This window comes from Acanthopagrus latus, chromosome 17, assembly GCF_904848185.1.
Source record: "Acanthopagrus latus isolate v.2019 chromosome 17, fAcaLat1.1, whole genome shotgun sequence".
NCBI classification, from domain to species: Eukaryota; Metazoa; Chordata; class Actinopteri; order Spariformes; family Sparidae; genus Acanthopagrus; species Acanthopagrus latus.
The window spans coordinates 9,783,844-9,803,846 of record NC_051055.1 but is presented as its reverse complement, the minus strand read 5'-3'; the positions used below and the strand labels follow the sequence as shown (position 1 = coordinate 9,803,846).

The 20,003-nt window shown below is 40.8% G+C and overlaps 2 protein-coding genes and 1 non-coding gene across 6 annotated transcripts; all 3 read left to right on the top strand.

Moving 5' to 3' along the window:
* Nucleotides 1-930: 930 nt before the first annotated feature.
* Nucleotides 931-5,490, top strand: psma2 (proteasome 20S subunit alpha 2). Its single transcript, XM_037075737.1, has 8 exons — nt 931-1,053; nt 1,585-1,661; nt 2,283-2,415; nt 3,121-3,243; nt 3,353-3,434; nt 3,540-3,613; nt 4,314-4,371; nt 4,482-5,490. The coding sequence occupies exons 1-8, from the start codon at nt 1,013-1,015 to the stop codon at nt 4,596-4,598; spliced, it is 705 nt and encodes a 234-aa protein (XP_036931632.1). The 5' UTR covers nt 931-1,012; the 3' UTR covers nt 4,599-5,490.
* A 375-nt stretch (nt 5,491-5,865) lies between these two features.
* LOC119006568 (ATPase family AAA domain-containing protein 2-like) lies at nt 5,866-19,196 on the top strand. Of its 4 annotated transcripts, none has more exons than XM_037075426.1 (30): nt 5,866-6,240; nt 7,304-7,458; nt 7,846-7,901; nt 8,003-8,186; nt 8,339-8,420; nt 8,641-8,722; nt 9,233-9,418; nt 9,521-9,638; nt 9,877-9,891; nt 10,449-10,550; nt 11,125-11,233; nt 11,476-11,591; nt 11,802-11,976; nt 12,229-12,317; nt 12,574-12,733; nt 12,901-12,991; nt 13,271-13,448; nt 13,593-13,729; nt 13,925-14,057; nt 14,259-14,445; nt 15,041-15,226; nt 15,371-15,506; nt 15,969-16,165; nt 16,318-16,477; nt 16,603-16,725; nt 16,991-17,167; nt 17,259-17,993; nt 18,172-18,305; nt 18,517-18,645; nt 19,000-19,196. In XM_037075426.1, exons 1-30 carry the CDS (start codon nt 6,043-6,045, stop codon nt 19,030-19,032), a joined length of 4,563 nt encoding a protein of 1,520 aa, XP_036931321.1. In that variant the 5' UTR covers nt 5,866-6,042; the 3' UTR covers nt 19,033-19,196. The 4 variants fall into 4 exon arrangements, with proteins under 4 accessions (XP_036931321.1, XP_036931323.1, XP_036931322.1 ...); XM_037075427.1 differs by having other exon boundaries at nt 5,867-6,240; nt 16,994-17,167; XM_037075428.1 differs by lacking the exon at nt 9,877-9,891.
* Nucleotides 14,598-14,733, top strand: LOC119006863. Its single transcript, XR_005070916.1, has one exon. It is a non-coding gene; the product is annotated as a small nucleolar RNA SNORA5 (small nucleolar RNA).
* Nucleotides 19,197-20,003: the final 807 nt, after the last annotated feature.

Sequence of the window (20,003 nt, the reverse complement as noted above, 5' to 3'; positions counted from 1 at the left end):
TCACAAGGAACCAATAAGTCAAATTCAGATGTTACTAAATGACATTTTCCTGATTTAACTTTCCTAAAATATAAAGGCCTAGATAGTCTTTACTGTCGAACAGGTTCAATTTCTGGATATACACTGAAACTAGAGCAACAATTTGAGCGTACAGAAACCAGCCTTTCAAATATTCTGTCAACGGCGACAGAACACGGCACACCTTCTGTTCTAGAGAAACGGATGAGGATGAACCCAGTGAACATTGTCCACCAGAAGAATCTGTAGTCAGAAAAATGGGAAAAAATTGGAGGCAAACAAAGAGGGAGGAAAATTCCTGCACTTTTAAACCTGGGCCCTATGTTTACATATTTTGGTGTGTAAATGATTCATACTTGAAAGAAGAAAAACAGTAATAATAAGATCTGTTAGCATTACCCAAAACACAAGTCTTGTTCAGTGAGACAGCACACTAAGCGGAAACATTAGTCAGACAGTTGAGATAGAAGCTGAGCTAGAAGAGAAAAGGTAGGAGGAACATAAGGTGCGAGAGGATAAGGTGCAGTATTTACAGTGATGATAATGACTGATGAATGGTTAGAATGATTAAACTAGTAGTATGGCCTTGTCAGTCCATTAAAATAATAACAAAATCATGTTGTTTTCATTTTTGTTGAATTAACCCCTCTCTAACACTACTGCTGGATTACACTGTTATTAATTCAAGCCCCAATCATTAACAGTGGGTGTGTCCAAGCTATTGCCAGACCAATCCATCAGCAAGGTGCAATATACCAGCTGCTAAAATTTAATTTGGCGAAATAAAGATTTTTTTTTATATTTACTAATCTATTTAAGTATTTGACCGTCCCCCCCCCCTTGACTGTGTGGCCTAAAAAGGCTCCAAGATCTAAATCTTGATTGGTCTGTCCGGCCTGTGTTGAGGTTTAGCTCAGCTCGATAGGTGGCAGTGTACACTCTAAAGTTGATTTACGAGTCCGCAGCTCTCACAGAGTAGAAGAAGAAAAACAAGATGGCGGAACGAGGCTACAGTTTCTCCCTCACCACATTTAGGTAAACTTTGGCAAAATTGTCCATAAATGTGAAAATGGAATCTAAATGGTCGGCAGGTAGATGTTGTTGTTGAATAGCACTTTGATAACGTGTATGCACGGTTTCCCACTTTGACGGGAAAGTGATGTTTTGTGAGCCGTCTTTACTCGATGCACTGTCATTGCCGGGTATAAATGAATCGGCTAACGTTAACTGTTAGCATGTCCCGAAACGTGTTTTGAATTCAACTGACAGGACAAACTTTGCACCTGATTGTTGGGCCCATAAAGTCGTGAAATTGTTTTATCTTTGAGACTGTGACTGCAATAGCCCGAAACAATTCAGTTCTGCATTGCTAATGTTCAATGGACTAGCTTAGCTAGATTAGCGCAGATGAGTCAGTTGTTTTAGCTTTGCTTTCAGTTTCGCATTCGTGAATAGTGAAACGCTAAATTAGATGTTTAAACCACAGCAGTTGATGTTACATATAGTGAAGATAACTCCCCCCTGCCTCACCGTTTAGTAAGCATCTTCATGTGTCTCTCCCTGCAGCCCCTCGGGTAAACTGGTCCAGATAGAGTATGCCCTGGCAGCTGTAGCAGCCGGAGCTCCCTCAGTTGGCATCAAAGGTATGATTCCTATGAGTCCTGGAAATAAAAGAGCCTATTCAGCTGTTTTGGAGCTAATGTGGGCCACTGTTTTTAGAAGAGTATTGTGTTGTTGATTAAAACAAGGGTAGTGCTTCATAATTAATGCCTTGTTTAATTTATATGATAAACAACGTTCGTTATGCATGATCATTATCAGAGGATGCAACAAGACTGGACAGTTGTATAGTCTGGAATTGCATAAATTGCCACCCCAACAGAGTAATTTTCCAGACTTCACCATGGATTAATGCAAGTGCAGTGGCCAGTGTTATTTACAGGATGATTTTAAACCATAAATGAACACAGATTCAGCCTGGTATACTGACACCATGCTGTAGTTTTGCCTTTCTGCCTGTCTGTAGTTCTGATAAAACTAAGAAGCTGTGCACTGTCTCTTTCAAATAAACAAATAAAATAAATACATTTTTCTAATCAAATCAAATCAGTTGTATTTATATTGCCCAAAATCACAATCATTTTGCCTCAGCAGCGTTTGCACTCAGACCATGCACAAGATTATACAGTTAAAGCTGGCTATAAAAATGATCAAGAGTTTGGATGAGCGAAGACACTAATTGTGATATTCTCTTTGGTTTTCAGCTTCCAATGGAGTCGTTCTGGCCACAGAGAAGAAACAAAAGTCAATTCTGTATGATGAGCAGAGTGTCCACAAAGTGGAGCCCATCACTAAACACATTGGCATGGTCTACAGCGGCATGGGGCCCGACTACAGGTGGGGATTCTTTCTGTGTGTGAGAGACAAACTGTAAACCAGCAGCTTACTTGACCTCTGACTGGATTTTTTGCGTGATTGTTTCCAAATACAGAATAGAAAAAAGGTGAAAATAGACTGCACCTAGATTGTTCATCATCAGCCATCAATGTCTACTTGCATGAGTCAGATGGACAAAAAAAGGCACAGCTATCTTACAACAGTTATCCTGTGTGCACAAAGACAAGTACTTGACTAATACTAGAGTTGTGTTTATTTTTATATTATATATTCTTTTTGAGAAGCGGGTGTACTCTTGGGGGATAAACTGAGCTAGGAACATTGCAAGAGGTCCTTTATGTTACTTAGGGAAACAAAACTTTATTACAAACTGAGGTTTGTATCTCGTGTTCTGTTCTGTTTTCTCTGGTCTGAGAGGTTACAGTCACCTGCTGAAAAGAGATTTGATCATAAAAAAGCAAATATTTTGGTGGAAGTTAATTGTACTCATGACAGCTTAAATCGTTTGTATTAGAATCTATTTTGGGGCCAAATTTGTCTTTCAGTGCTGCCTAAATCTAGTACCTTGCCTTTTGTGATCACAAACACACTATATTTATGAGTTTAATTATTCGAGCTGGTGAGTGGGGAGCATATCCTTCTTGTGTACGCAATGTCTGCCGAACCTCACATGCCCATATGATTAATGAGTTGTCATTCATGCAGGGTTTTGGTGCGGCGAGCCCGGAAATTGGCACAACAGTACTTCCTGGTTTACCAGGAGCCAATCCCCACAGGCCAGCTTGTCCAGAGAGTGGCCTCTGTAATGCAAGAGTACACACAGTCTGGGTAGGTATACAAAGAGACACACTAATACACACACTGCTTATAGAAACATCATGCTCATATTCACAGGGTAAGATGTATTCAGGCTGTTTTGTTTGTTTTTTCCCTCCAGTGGAGTGCGTCCATTTGGCGTTTCATTGCTGATAGCTGGATGGGATGAAGACCACCCCTACCTGTTCCAGTCAGACCCCTCTGTATGTTGTATCACAAACCTGACAATACCTGTTATGCCCTCTCTTAAAGTTTTGTAGTAAGTTGCACGTTTTCTGTATTTTCATTCTTCTGTTTCTGACTGGCAGGGTGCATATTTTGCATGGAAAGCCACAGCCATGGGAAAGAACTATGTTAACGGAAAAACATTCCTTGAAAAAAGGTAAGGTTTTATAATTAAGGAATTTTTGAATAGTGAATAGAATAATGTTATAATGTAATGATTGTAGTTGCTTTACACAATTATCGAAAAGTTATTCAGTTTTGCAGAAGTCCTAAGCTAACCACCTAAGCTCTCTAATTAGCATATATTTCTTATGTCGCAACGGGCATCGTCAAATCCCCCAAACCCAGTTTGGGTCCTGGAATATTGTTCAAGAAATTCATATTATAACATCTTGACTGCACATATTTGGTTTGGTAGGCTCACACGATGCAGACTACATAAGCCCCGTTCACACTGCCCTTACAGTGCAGGAATCCTGCGCTAGTACTCCACCTCACTGCTTGTATGAAAGTTACAGATGCAGAGAGGGGGGACGGTTATGCTTTGTCACTTTCCACAATACATGGTGGGTCAGGATCTCAGTCACAGCACATTATGACTGTGTCAGTATGATTATAAATAGTCTATGGATACATGTCTAGATTAACAGGTAGAGACCAAGGGAAAACATTTTAAAAAAAAGGAAAAATAAACAAATGGATGTCAACATCATGATGTGTATCACCACACCTCTTTTGGTCCAGTGTGATCAAACAAAGGCAGTGTAAAGGCGAGCCTTCGTTACGAGCACAATGCAGTGTCACTGTATGGAGACAGGCTACAGATTGTAAGATGACCACTTTGTTTTGTTTTCCAGGTATAACAATGATCTGGAACTGGAAGATGCCATCCACACAGCCATCTTGACGTTGAAGGTATATTGTTTGTTATAAAATACCTGAGAATTTATCTTGACGGATACGATTGGTCTCCTTTTTTTGTTTATTATATATTTTTTCATTTACACTCTGCCTTTCTGTTGTAGGAGAGCTTTGAGGGTCAGATGACAGAGGAGAACATTGAAGTGGGAATCTGCAACGAGGCTGGCTTCAAAAGGCTCACCCCAGCGGAGGTGAAAGACTACCTGGCAGCCATTGCGTGATCACACCCTTCCTGATGACGGGGCTTTCAGGCCACATTTCAAGACAAAGGCATCAGCACAGTAGCCAACAGTCTCATGACACAGTTTAGTAACCTCAGTAATTCAGCCAGAGTTTGGGCACATTGTGTTTCAGTCAAACTTTTTCTCCCCTGACCATAAAAGGATGCTCACCGTAACTTTATAACTTTAAGATTATTGACGTGATCTGACAGACTTGGGACAATCCTATTCACTCACAGTGACAGCGTTTTAGTGTGTGTGCAGCTCATGTGACTGCCCCTCACAACTGCAAAGACCAAACTTCACTCATGTCATAACATAAGATACTGGCTTTGTTTTCAAAGGCGTATCCCGGTACTGTGAAATGTGGCAGTTGCCTACTGTGCATATGAAAAGGAATGTGGGCTCTGATCAGGGAAATCTCAAATCTTTCATTGACTCCTTCATTTAGCCTTTATTTGTCATCACTGTTGCAAAGGGCGGCAACGCTTTCAGTTCACAGATCAAGCATGGTTGTTTATGCATTTTTTTCAAAATTCAATTGGTTGTCACTATTGTGAGAAATTGTCTTTGGGTGTAAAACAGCCAAAATAAATAAATTCTGACAAAATCATTGGAGACCAGACAGAGTTTTGGTCACTCCCAAAAACACAACTCCTGACTGCACTTCATTCTTGTCCTTCAGACACACCAGAAAAGAAGATCAGCAAATAGGGAGCAAGCATGGAGGATGCAATAATAAGTTTTGAGATTTTACTGTCAGGATCTGGTTGCCTGTACAGCAGTTTTACACAATGTACTTTTCTTTTTTTCAAGCTAGAAACAATTCTAGAGTTTGTATTTTCTCTTCTGGTATCTGTCGCTTATTCAAAATAAAAGGTGATGAGTTGAAGTTGAGTCTGTTCTTTGAATGAACATGCCAGTGACTGAAAATGGCAAGTTGTTGTTAGACATTTGCAGCAAGAACACGCTGTCAGTCCTTGGGCTATTTACATAACAAGCGCGCGCTTGTAAGCAGTTTGGAGCAGAGCGCGCTTTAACACTAACCGGAACACCTTTTCAGATTTTATACATATTCTTCCGCCTGTGTTATGTCTGAACCTATGCCTTTGCTAGTGTTTTAATATCAGCAGCAGTGACTAATAACATTTGCTGTACCACCAGTGTGATCAGAATGAAGTTACTCTGGAAGCCCAACTGAGTTTACATTTTTGCCAAGGGAACTATTTTTCCTAGCGGTAGCTCACTAGCTGCTTACCTCATAACCTCTGACGTTTATGGCGCCAGAAATCAAGGGTTTAGTGAGGAGCTTGTGCATGTCAGCTAGTGTGTAGCGCCGTTATTCGTGCTATGTTGGTGGTTTCACTAATATATGACATTTTGAGGCTGCAGAGAGGCTGGTAATCCGTCATTTGTGCTCGTATAACGTCGCTTTGGGGTCAAGATGGTGATACTACGCCGCAGTAGCGGTGTCGGGGCTGAGCCGGTGGCAACAACACCCAAGAGGAGGTCTATGGAGTTGGATACTAGCTCCGAGTTTCTGTCGCTGCTTCCCGCCTCGCAGAGAAAGTCCGCCCGGTTAACCCGGTCCTCCCAGGCCCTGGATGACAGCTTTAGCAGTCCTGAAAACAACTCGGCGAATGTGAGCTTGCACACCGAGACAGCTGCTTTGAGAGCTACATCACTATTTGTTAGGTGTACAAAGAATCCATGAACGCAACTTTAGTCTGCTAGTTTTGCTAGCATGCCAAGCTAACTAGCTACTCTGTCAGCTTGTCACTTCACGGCTAACAGTGCTGATAAACTGTCAGAATGAGCAACAGTAGCCTCTGCTAACACTTTACTGAAACTCGCATATCTGTTTGTGGAACCAAAATGGCAACGTATGAACTCTGCACTCAAAATCAAACAGTTATTAAATCATTAAAATTGAATGTCTTGTTTTTGTAATGTGTCATGGTCATAACAAAACTAACGTTACAGGCTGTCAACTAGCTCTATATGTCACAGATGAGCGTTGTTATTATTATTATTATTATTATTATTATTATTATTATTATTATTGTGATATGGTGAGTCGGTGTGTTTTGGTTGGTGGTGTGTGTGTGTGTCGGGGGTCTTCACTCATTAATTCATTAACTCATTCATTACATTTTAACTCGGACGTGTCAATTAACAACAAAGACAATACGTTGCGAGAAATACTGGTGCATTTCTGCATGAGTAATCTTTACCTCAGTTATATAAATATACTTAGACTGATCAACTAGTTGTTAAGTATATTATGAGAATAGTATATAAGCAAGTTTAGCTTAGGCATAGGTCACTACTACTGAGACACTTGCCAAAGCATTTTAACAAAGTGCCTGCAGAAATAGACGGCGGTCAGCAACAGCTGGTTAGTGACTGCATAACACCATGATATGATCACATTTATTGTGTCGGTAGCTTTTTATTCACTGATCAGGCACTGCTGTCCAGTAATATATGACATGTATGTGTTTCAATGGAATTTTAAATCAAATATATCAGATCAGATTAGCAGAAATAAATGGTATTACTGTGGTTTTACATGGTTTTGCACAAATTTGATAAATGTTCTTTATCTGAGCTCGTTGTAATTTGAATTTGTAATTTCAATCTAGCAGGCACCCATTCCTTCTGTATATGCTCTGAACCATAACTTCTTAATGTGACCATGTCAGGGACATGCTGATAGGAAGCAGAAAGAGGGAAGTGGAATCCATCACTCTCTGAGGACCAGAGGCCAGAGAGTTCGACTTGAGGTTTCTTTTTCTGAGGAACCAAAGACCACCAGCTCCCCTGTAAATGAAGACAAGACTGGAGGATGCTGCACCAGGTAATGCTGGCCCACTCGCTTTAAGATTAGTGGCACTTTCTGAAGGGGCATGTGTATGTGTTGCTGGAACCCCCCTACGTTTATTTAGTTTTTTATTTTTGCCTTGGTTTGAATGATATTTGGAGCCAGATTATGATTGTCTGGAATATTGTCAAAATATGTGTGTTGACTGCACATGACCTGCATTTTATACAGCTGCATTGTGATGAAAATAATCTCAGCAATAAATTGTCCAAATGTATGCTTGCCATATGAAACTGTATGTTAATGCTACATTAAGGGTGTTTCCCATTTCTAGCTAAGTATGTGCACACAACAATGCGCACTTTAACTGTCAGTTACAGTAATGGTTAAATAGTGAGTGACATGTGTGCTTTCTTTTTTCAGAAAATCTTCCAGGCTGCAGGGAGATGGAAAAGCCTCCAGTGGCAATCAGCAAGCAGGTAAGCACCTAAGTTACATAACACACAAAGCAGCATACAGTTTTTAGGAGGTTCGATACTATATGTAGTCTAACAAAAATACTTTTTCATTGATCCACCAGACGTTCCAGATGAAGTGGAGGAGTCGTCCACTCCCAAGAGGAGCCGCTTTAATCTGCAGAGCCGAGATGTGGAGGAAGAAGAGGAAGGAGAAGAGGGTCACTCAGTGCGACGTAGTTCTCGAATCACAAGATACAAACTTAATTCCCGTAACCAGTCAGTGCTCTATGACCGGCTCATCACCAAGTGAGTTCAGCAACATCCACTCCAGCTTCTTTAGGCTTCTACCTCACTGCTTCAGTTGGTATCTCAAAAACAAAGTGGCATACACAATGGTTGGGGGAAAGGATGTTTAATGAGTGAAATATCTGATAAGTTTTCCTCTTATTGTCCCTTAGCACTGCTGAAGCTGTTCTTCAGAAGATGGATGACATGCAGAAGATGAGACGCAGACTGAGAGATAGAGACACTAAAGAAGAGGTAATAACCCACACAGGAAACTTCACTTTTGCATTTGTAACTGTACACTGTGTTTTTTAATCCTAGTGTTTGTGTTGACAGTTGGTAATTTTACTCTTCAATAACATGCAACAAGCTTCAAAGCAGTGCAGTTTGTTGCACGTTATTGAAGAGTAAAGTTACGTGCAACAAGCTTCAAAGCAGTGAATTAAGCAGCATTTGGCCTGTTTCCTCTGAGCAGCTTGGCATGTACACCAGGGACAGAATGAGAAGATCTCTGAGAACGAATGCAGACAGTAAAGACACCAAGGAGGAGAATCAAGGTGAGGTGGATTGAGTTTTGATAACGATTTCAGGCACATAGCAAGGAGATGCCATATATAGCATGCTTATTTTGGTCCATCCCAGTTTTGGAGAAAAATTCATTCTTTTTCATTAATTCATTTTATATTTCGTATTTTCTTAGGTTATTTCCTTAGGTTACAACCAAATTCCAAAGAAGGGATGTTGTAGATAACAGAAAGAAAGCGTAGATAAAAAACAGAATGCTATCTTGTAGCTAAACTATTTTGCTGACAACACCTTCACAAAGTGTTCCTGAGCTCATGTAGCAATGTCCTTTTTATGCAGTGATTTGTTTCAACCTCGAGGTAAAACATTTAATACATTGTCATACTGTTTTTAATTGATTATACATGTATTTTTGTACTATCAAAATGTATTCAAGTGCAGAATTGCACAAGTTGTGTTTTGACAGAAATAAAAGGCACAGTTGCTTTTCACCTGTTGCAGGAAGCTAAGCAGATTGTTGTTTATTTATTTCTAATTAACAGGAGGGGATGAGGATGATCATGATGAAGAGGAGGAGGAAGATGGAGAAGATGAGGAGGAGGAGGAAGAGGAGGAAAATGATGAAGAAGACGATGACGAAGATGGCGAGGATGAGGAAGAAGAAAATCAGAGGCGTTATGACTTCAGACAGCGAAAGACTGTGGTTCGCTACCAGGCCCCGCAGGACGGTACTGCTTTTACTCATTTCCACTGGGGCCTTGTTTTGTTCGGTGAATAAAACATCACAATTCCATCCTGTTGAGTTTGATGAGGTAATTATTCTTCCTTAGAACCCAGAGAGCCCAGGAAGCGCAGCATGTACTTCAAGGGCCATTCATCTCCTACCAGACGCAGGTTTAGATTCAGCTCCACAGCCCCTAGGAGCCCCTACAACAGGAGAACCAGCAGGTTAGTATGACAGCGCAGCCACCAAGTCATCACTCCAGAATTGAGAAATGTAATATCTGCTATCAAGGGATGCGTTTCCCACTAACACTTGACGGTATGATTCATATCTTATGAAATACTTTTTGTAGCAGTCAACAAGAATAGTCTGACTATTACAGTGTCCAGAACAGGATCACATCCGTAATCCTTACATTTGTACATATGTTCTTCTTTCTGATTCTCTTCGCCCCACCCTCAGGAGTAGTTCTGAGAGGTAAGACCCTACACTACTTGTCCTTGTGTTTATTGTTAGTCTGTAGTTTGTTTTTGGGGTGCTTTCTGTCTTTGCAAGCGCTGTGGTTATTTGTAGTTGAGGCACATTCGGGTGACAAACGTAATCCTTGTTTAAGCATTTTCTTGCAGCAATGAAAGACCAATTGTTTGAAAGCTGAATTTAAATTTGTCAGCCTGTAAGGCAAAGTCTGTAAACCAGGCCTTCCTTGTGTGTTCAGGGGTCATGCATGGCCACTATGTCATTTGAAGTGGTTGGATGAATCACATCTGTGTTGTTGTTACACATGATTATTACAGTGGTATCCGCAATGTGTATGTATAAAAGCCATGATGCTAAATAGTGAGGGGTGGGGATGTTGTGTATGTTTGTTCTTGGTGTTTCTTCACTTGCTAGCCTTGATTCCTGTGTTGTTGCTGATGGCAACATAACAAAAAATCGACCTGAATGCAGTTTGGATTCTTTGTTGTAAAAAAGCTGATATTCACAGTGTAACAGATAGATTAGAGATAATGTGTCCACATCTTTTGCCTTTGTAGAAGGAGACATGCCATCCACAGTAGTGACTCTACTTCCTCATCTTCAGACGATGAGCAGTTCCAGAGACGGAGAAGTAAGAACAGGAGCAGGCCAGTCAACAGGTGAGTGCATCAGCAGCAGCTGCTATTGTATAATTCAGGTACAGGTAGACAAAACAACTTGACACATCATTGGGACACAGATGGGTGAAAGAAGGATTAATAGTAACTATAATACAACAATTATATCATTACCTTAGGTCAACAAAAAAAAACACTAAATAAATTAGTGCTGGGCAATATTTTGATTTTATATTGTTACTGCGATATAGGATTATATAACATACATAAAAGTCTTTGATAAACAAAGTTCACACATTACTGATTAAGCCTACCACTGCCAGGTAAAAATCTCCCTGTATTTGCACTATACTGGAGAATCTCTGGAATCTGTGGCAACAAGACTATAGGACAATGAAGGAGCCTCTGGTGTCTTAAGTGTCAACGTTGTTTGTGTATTTACTCTCTCTGCCAGAGGGGGAGACAATAGTTCTGCACTGCAGTTGTAAAAAAAATTCCTACAATTATATGGATCATTTGTTAAACACAGTATTTTCTTATAATTGTAAAAAACCTTTTAATGAAAATGGTTTTAATTAATTGATCTGAAGAGTAATTTTCTGTGTGTTTCCTGCAGATGTCTGCCTATGAACTTGGTGAAAGAAGACCTGCTGGGGATTCACAAGGACAGGATGAAGATTGGAGCCAGCCTCGCTGATGTCGACCCCATGCAAATAGATAGAACGGTAAGCTGCACTGATAGATGGATGATGCCAACACCAAGAGTAGTCTGATAAACAGTGGACTGTTAACATGATGGTAAATGTTACTGTTTTGACCTACATATAGCACTCACAGCACAATATAGCTTGATTAGTACTTTAGGCAGCTTCTACAAAAATAACAAGATAAGCAGATATACCTATTTCACACTTACACCACTGTAGGTTTGTAGGTCTATCTAAACATGACAGTTTTTGTCATCCAGGTGCGGTTTGAAAGCATTGGAGGTTTGAGCAGACACATCTCAGCACTGAAGGAGATGGTGGTCTTCCCTCTCCTGTACCCAGAAGTCTTTGAGAGGTTCAAAATACAGCCTCCCAGGTAAAAAAAAACAAAAAACAACATGTTTCAGAAGCAAGAATTTCATGATATATCATTTTTACATTGTGTGTCTCAATATCTGCCTTTTTTAAGTCTCTGGATTTTTTGTCTGAGTTTGTCCAATTTCTTCTCTAATGTTGCCCCAGGCCTCAGTTGGATTCCAATACCAGTTAAACACTTCATTATTGTCATATTGCCTCTTGTCTTTAGGGGCTGTCTGTTTTATGGTCCTCCAGGAACAGGGAAAACCCTGGTAGCCAGAGCGCTGGCCAATGAGTGCAGTCAGGGGGAAAGAAAGGTGTCTTTCTTTATGAGGAAAGGAGCAGACTGCCTCAGTAAGTGGGTTGGAGAATCTGAGAGACAGCTGCGACTGCTTTTTGATCAGGTAAACTGAACTCTTCATCCATGAGTAAAGCCATTTTCTTTTACTTTGTTGCCAGTGTGATTGCTTCCTATTGTTAACAAGAAGATGAGATCAATAGATTATCAGAGAACATGTATTGTAAAAGCTAACTCACTGTATTTTGACACATTAACTTTTATATTCAAATGAAGCTGATACCTATACATTATCAGGTATCAGATCTAATGTTAATGCAAGCTATAACAGACTGAATTTCTATTGAATTCATCCTAGGCATACCAGATGCGTCCATCCATCATCTTCTTCGATGAAATTGATGGTTTGGCTCCAGTCAGGTCCAGCCGTCAGGACCAGATCCACAGGTGAGCAGCACTCCTGTACTTACTTTGTATAGTATGTGTGGTGATTGCACTGAAGTTTGTGAGTGAAAAATCTAGAACAGTGAAGATAACCGTCCGATTATTTAGTGGGTTGCCAGATATGGCTGCCGGGTCTCTCAACGGGTTTTGGCATAGACTGTTATAAGCCTAATTCATGCCTCAAATGGGAACACTCACAAACACGTTTGTCAGGTTATAATGTTGACCAGTTAGAAATCTGTCTTTTGGTTCTCTGCAGTTCCATTGTGTCGACCCTTTTGGCTCTTATGGATGGATTGGATGCCAGAGGAGAAGTTGTTGTGATAGGAGCTACAAACAGACTAGACTCCATCGACCCAGCTCTCAGAAGACCAGGGCGCTTTGACAGAGAGTTCCTCTTCGGCTTGCCAGATAGAGAGGTGGGGAACTGTAGTAGCTCTTTATCAGTCAGCAGAGATGATAAAACATAAAAAGTGACACATGGGTTGCAGCCAAATCTGAGCTCACTCAAATGATTTTTGGTTGAAATGATAAAGGGTCTTAAGAACTTGAAATACAAATGCTGTAATCTTATTTTGTATGGTAGGCGAGAAGGGACATTCTGAAGATCCACACCAGACAGTGGACTCCACCACCTTCTGACACTTTCCTGGAAGAATTGGCTGATAAATGTGTTGGTATGTTTGTTTACGAGAATGTACAAACAGTGGACTGAAAATGCTTGAAAAATTCATCTTTCTATGCTCTTCCCTAATACGAATAACAACTGCATTAAATTTAAAGTGTTTATACTTTATAATTTTGTAGTAAACTTAAAGAAAGCCATTTTTATCACGTAAATGATTGGGTATGAGCAAGGGCAAAGCCTGTATCTACCATTCCAAATGATCCAGACACTGGCGTTTTTCTCACTTTCAACCACAAAATTTAACAACATGCTTGTCTTTGCGTTTCAGGTTATTGCGGAGCAGATATCAAGGCAGTGTGTTCAGAGGCTGCCCTGTGCGCACTGCGGCGTCGCTACCCACAAATCTACTCTTCATCACAGAAACTTGTGCTTGATGTCAACTCCATAGCAATCACAAGCAAAGACTTTATGTCTGCCATGTCCAAGATGGTGCCAGCGTCCCAGAGGTATAGCCAGTGCAACTGTTGAAGTTTTAAGACTTTTTTTTAATGCTTTTCTTTTTATTGGAGCGTTAACATAATTCTACATTTCTGGTACCTGGTTCTGGCATATTGTTCCTAAGTACAAATGATGCTGATTATGATTCTTAGGGCAGTAGTGTCACCTGCCAAGGCCTTGATACCTGCCATCCGCCCCCTGTTGAGCGCCGCCCTGCATGACATCCTCGACACAGTCAGCAGAGTGTTCCCACATGCTGAACACGGCTTAAACAGGAAGAGAGAACAAGGTCCAGTATTGCTCTTTTCTCTTCTGTTTTGGGTTCATTTATTCTGTTCATGGTCAGATATTATGTCATGTACCCATTGTCCCTAAGCAGTTACAGAAGAGAACACACCTAGATGATCATTTACCATCCTCTTTCATGGCATCAGGAAGGCATTAGGAGTAACTGCCGTGTGTTTCGAATGTGTGTTATTTCCAGACGTGGCCTGTGTTGTGTCTGAGGACGATCTGATGTTCAGTGAGGATGAAGACTTGGAAATCTTTTCCAGTGGACAGACCTCTCACTCCCAACTCAAAACACCTGCTGCTAAGGGACTCCTCAACCTCAACAGGTTGGTTAGACATTATTCATTCAAGTAATTTTATTCTGCTGTCTTGTTTCTGTTCCCTTTATCTTTGCTTTGCTTCAACATCCTGTAAGCTTTTCTAGTGTCCCAGTGACCCAAATCTTTTTCTGGATCTGTTAGGGAAATTAATGAGCTCACACAGATAACTGAAATAAGTGTGTGTCTCTGGCATCTGTCCATTTGCAGGAGTGTGCTGAGCCACCCAACCTCCTACCGTCCCAGACTTCTGTTGGAGGGTAGACCAGGGTCAGGTCAGAGCTCCCACCTGGCTCCAGCTGTCCTCCACGCTCTAGAGAAATTCACTGTGTACACACTAGACATGGCCGTGCTGTTTGGAGCCAGTGCAACAGCCCCGGAAGAGACTTGTGCTCAGGTAAATGAGACACCACCTATGAATAATTATTAATATACATGTTTAGAGACGGAAACAATTTTGTGTAACTTCAGGGTGGGTCATTTACATTTAAACAAACCAAAGATCCGTAAAATCAGACCTCACACTTCTCTGGTAGACTATTCTACCCTTGCAGCCTTGTCAAATTCAGTGTGTTCTTTTCAGTGGACTTCACTGGCCAAAATGGTTGCCACAGAGACTTGTAGTTCATGGGCCTCACCCTCTTACATCGTGGGAAGTGGGGATAAATATGTACTGCATACAAAATACTAATTTCAAAGAGGTTGAATGAGCCAAATGTGACGTGTGGAAGTTGATTTTTTTTTTTTAGTTTTTATCAGTGACCAAAATGGTTTGATCAGATTGATAAATTAGGCATTAGTTTAATGTCACTGTACACTGTACCCTTTTAGTGTCCTCATCATGGCCTTGATTTATGCATTTAATTTTTATCATTGTCGGTCAGATGGATCCCCATCTCATGTTCTGCAAAAGTGACACTCTTCTGCATGCATGTCTGTAGATTGACATGCAAGTATTCATACACCAAATATTATTTTTTCATGTTCTGCAGATCTTTGTTGAAGCAAAGCGAACCTCTCCCAGTATCCTGTACATCCCTCACATTGGACAGTGGTGGGAAACTGTGGGACCAGCCTTAAGAGCCACTTTCCTCAGCCTGCTCAGCTCTATCCCTGCCTTTGCTCCTATATTGCTTCTTGCTTCCTGCAGCCTGCGATATGACCAACTCAGTATGGAGGTATGCAGCGAAGAGTCATAAACTGTAGATTTGTGGAGTGAAAATATGGTGTCAATGCATCTGATTTTCATGAATATAAAAGGATTCTCTCTGAGAGATGGACACAGTACTCAACTACAAGTCTACTCTCACCTTTCTTCTCAGGTGCAGGAACTGTTTCGGGAGCAGTATGGAGAGGTTTTCCATGTCAAGGTCCCCACCAGCAGAGAAAGAAGAAACTTCTTTGAGGATCTGATACTCAATCAGGCTTCCAAGGCCCCTGCCTCCAAAAAGAAAGCAGGTGAGAGATAAGATACAGTTGAACATGAGGTGAGCTTTAGTATTTCTTAAACTCAGTGTTAGTGTAGCATTGATCAGGGCTCACATTTGCCCGTCATATACACTGCAGCAGCAATGTGTATATATATGTATGTGTATGTGTGTATATATATTCTTGTGTATAGCTTCTTTTTAGTCAATGTGGGTGGAACAAACACCACCTCAGTGGAAATTCCAATATGAGTGTCCTCATCCATGTCTAAAATAGACAGTCTGATAGTAGAAATCCTGTAGCAACATATTGGTTGCACAGTGTGTAGTATTGCTCATCTCATCTGATTAGTCAGCTGCAGGCTAAAAGTGGATGTTACAAAGATTCATATAAAACCTTTCTGAGGAACAACAAGTATTTAGATACATTACCATATTTTAGGATGTAGCACTATTTTAATTTTATTCACTGATCATTTTCCACTTTCTTCAGTCCTAAATGCATTGGAGGTGCTTCCTGTTGCCCCTCCACCTCCCCCACGTCAGCTGACAGAAGAGGAGACCCAACGACTGGAGGAACAGGAGGAAGGTACCCTCAGAGAGCTCCGTCTCTTCCTGCGCGATGTCACCAACCGACTTTCCCAAGACAAACGCTTCAAGGCTTTTACAAAGCCTGTGGATTTAGAAGAGGTACTTCTATTAAATGCCCTCGAATATAGCCTGACTTAATGCTAAATTGCTGTTGGCCTAACCGAGAATAATGACTACTCCCAACAGGTTTGTTGAGTTGCTGCCATTATTTCCATTGATTCCTACTAACAGCAGCCTCCTTGTGTTTTCAGGTACCAGATTATGCTGAGGTGATCAAGAAGCCTATGGACCTGTCAACAGTACTCTCGAAGATCGACCTCCATCAGTATGAGACCGTCAAGGAATTCCTCCAAGACGTTGATCTCATTTGGCAGAATGCCCTTGAATACAACCCAGACAGGGACCCCTCAGGTAGTCAGTCATAATGCTCATGGAGAACAAAATATCAAGATTTGCAGTAACTGGATAGGATAATACACCAGTTTGAACATAACATTTGCACTTTTGCTAATTTAAGGGGTGTGTTTTTCCTCCAGATCGTCAGATCCGCCACAGAGCATGTGCATTAAAAGACACCGTCCATGCCATCATCAAAGATGAACTGGATGAAGATTTTGAGAAGATCTGTGAGGAGATGAAAGTGTCACGCAGCACAAGAGGTGAATGGTGTGTGTGTGTGTGTGTGTGTGTGTGTGTGTGTGTGTGTGTGTGTGTGTGTACAGTTAGAAGGTTAGTCAGGTGAGTTGTATGACTCATGGCAGATTTAATTTTACCTTATATGTTTCTCAACCTTATTTATTCAACTCAGTTGTGATTTAAACCAAGTCTGCACATCACACCTTTGTATTCAGAATGCATAGAGTTTGTTTTGGTAGACAGAAAACGGCTTCACAGAGTTATATTGATAAAAAGCTTTGTGCTTAGCAGGTGGCTCTACTGTCCGATATGCTCCCTCCTTCTACCACGTCCTTCCCAAAGTGTCCAAATCTCCTGCTGAGGCCAAGATCACTGACATGTCTACACAAAGAGAGCCAACTGGACCCACAGCTGCAGTGACTCCTAATACAAGTGCCCCTGCTGTTACAGTGTGTAAAAACTCAGGTAAAAACTACTGTAGATGATAACAATTAAATTATGCATTTAAAAGAGCTTTTGCAAAAAAGAAAGTCCTTATCCTCTTTTGTTCCTCCAGCTCAGAGGAAGAAAAGACGGAAGAGTCGCTGGTCTGCTGGCCTCTATGCAAGGAAGAAGTCTTCCTGCTCTCCCCACACATCTAGAGATGATGAACACTTGGGGTCTGATGAGGATGAGGAAGATGGGGACGATGAGGAGGAGGTTGAGAAGGCAGGAGGAACAGAGTGTGATGAGGGGACAGGAGGAGAGGAGGAGCAGATGGTGATTGATGAAGAGTCAGGGCCTGTAGCCGCTAAGGAAAGTAGGTTGCAGCCCATTGAGAAGGAGCAGGACAGTCAGGAGGGAGAAGAGATGAGTCCAGCTGCTGAAGAAAAGGCTGTCCTTTGTCAATCAGACAAAAAAGAAAATGTCGACAAAGAAAAAGTGGATAAAGCTGTGAAAGATCGACCAGAGCTGTCAAAGGAAAACAACAAAGAGTTAACAAAGGCAGGAAATGAGATCAGTGAAACTATTTCAGTGAACACTAACCAGGACAGCCACACTGACACAAAGGGAGATACCCAGGGACAGTCCAACATAGAGGAGAGTGGTGAAAGTAACTGTCAGAAACTGACAGAAAGTGAGACTGACAAATGTCAAACTGTAACAGAGGCAAGAGACGGCAACAACAAGGTCCTTAATGTAGAAGAGGCAGAGCAGAACAGCCCTGCTGAACCAATGGAGATGGAAGCAACAGAAACCTCAACCACAGATACCCCTGAAGCTGTCAAAGGAGAGGAAGACACAAGCACAGGTTTGACGTTAACACTGTCGTACAAAATTTTAAGACAATATCAAGAGGATTGCAGATGAATGTCTAGCTAAAGAAAGTCAGTGCAGTGTTTATAGATAGCAAAGTGCAATCGTGTCTGAGTGCAGGTGTCAATAGACTGTCATCCATTATGAACACTTTGTGTGTGTTTGTGTCTCAGAGCGGTGTGTGAGACGCATAACTCGATCTCTGAAGACCACTGTGCAGCAGCAGCAGTTTATCGATGTGGACAAGGCTCTGCAGATCCTGGACCAGGAAACTCCTCCTCTGGTGGTGGACAAAGTCAAATTAAAGGTATGCAGGATACTGTGGGTGTTGGTTTACATAGTTACTGGTCAGATTGTTTTTTCTGTATCTGGACATAACTCACAGAAGCCCTTAAATCTCCTCCACCCTGTACTCTTTGGATTTTTCTTCACAGGGGGGTATGTAATTTGATGACTACAACTGTAATCTGTTGTCTTGTCTCTCCTCTTCCTCTTGCTTTTCTTCCTCATTACTTTAGGAGCTGTTGGAGAGATTGGTGACCAAGACTGAAGGCTATGAGGTCTACAAGCTGGAGAAACTCTATGCTCTGCTCTGCCAGTGCATTTATAGACACAGACGAGACCACAACAAAATGGCACTTATACAGGTTAGTGTTATACTGTACTGATGAGTAAGAAAAGCACCGGTGTAACAAATAAACTCAGTGACAAGAGGACAGGAAGCCTGTGAGGCCAACAGCAGGCTCCTGACACACCTCATTAATGTTAATTACAGTTGTATATTGTCAAAACACCTGCAGTAATTAAGGCTAATGACAATCCACTTTTCTCATAATTTAATATTGCAATGCTTCTAAGATGAGTGAAAGGAAATGATGCAGCCTCAACATGGAATATGGCCAGTTATTCAGTGTTAATTGAACTTTTATTTAATGTTATCAGCATACTTTTTTGTACTTGAGTGTTTCTAATCTATTGTCCTTTCATTGTCTTTTGATTAGGAGTTGGAACAAGAGATTGAAGACTTCTGTTGACTACAGCAACAATGTGACTAATTATTATACTTATCATCCACTTAGCTGTGTAAATATACAAACACTGGTTCTATTTTCATAGAAACCTATAGGAACCTCTATTTGTGCATTAGATCTTTGTATTACCTCTTTTGTTATATTTAATTAAATGGTTTTCATGAAAATGTTTTGTGTGCCTTTTTGTGTTTTATAAAATGTTGATTGTTTAATACCTATATTGTCTAAGAAAACCTCAGCGAGGAATATAATATACCTCCCTGTCTAACTTCTATAAATGGGTTTATTAGAATTAAAATCAGATTACAAAGAGGATGTACATACAATGTGTGAAAACAGTTGTATGTGACATCAGTTAAGTTAAAGATGTTTAAAGCCTGTGCATACAAATTGGACATATACCATTTTAAAGATGTTGGCATTCACCTGATAAATCCCCTGCCCCAGCACATCTGATTCAAATGAACAGGTCGTTATCAGCCTTCTGCAGAGCTTGATGATGAGTCGATCATTTGTAAGGTCCGACCCATTATGGAGGCAGTATGTGTCTGTCGCATCGTTTTTGACCTCTTTCTTATAATCAGTCTCTAAGAACACTTCCAACATTACAGAATATTTCATTGATTTATGTTCCCATTTAACATTCTTTAGATCACTCCCTGTATAACACAAGGTGAAATAATGGTTTCTATATATCTAGAAATGCACCTGTGTGTGTGTGCGTGTAGATGCCACCATAATCTTCTAGCCATGCACCGCTTCTTTGTCTGACATCTAGTTTTTGTATTTGGGATCTTTATTTTTTTTTCACAGCAAGTTCTCTTCTGGTATTTGTGTCTCCTGTTATAGTCGTTCTCGGTTTATTACGATCCGCAAAGTGAGCTCGCATTTTATTTTCGCACAGTTATTAATATATAATAAGGCGTTGATGTCACAGCTTATAAACACGGTGTGGAAGAGAAAAAAAATCAAGG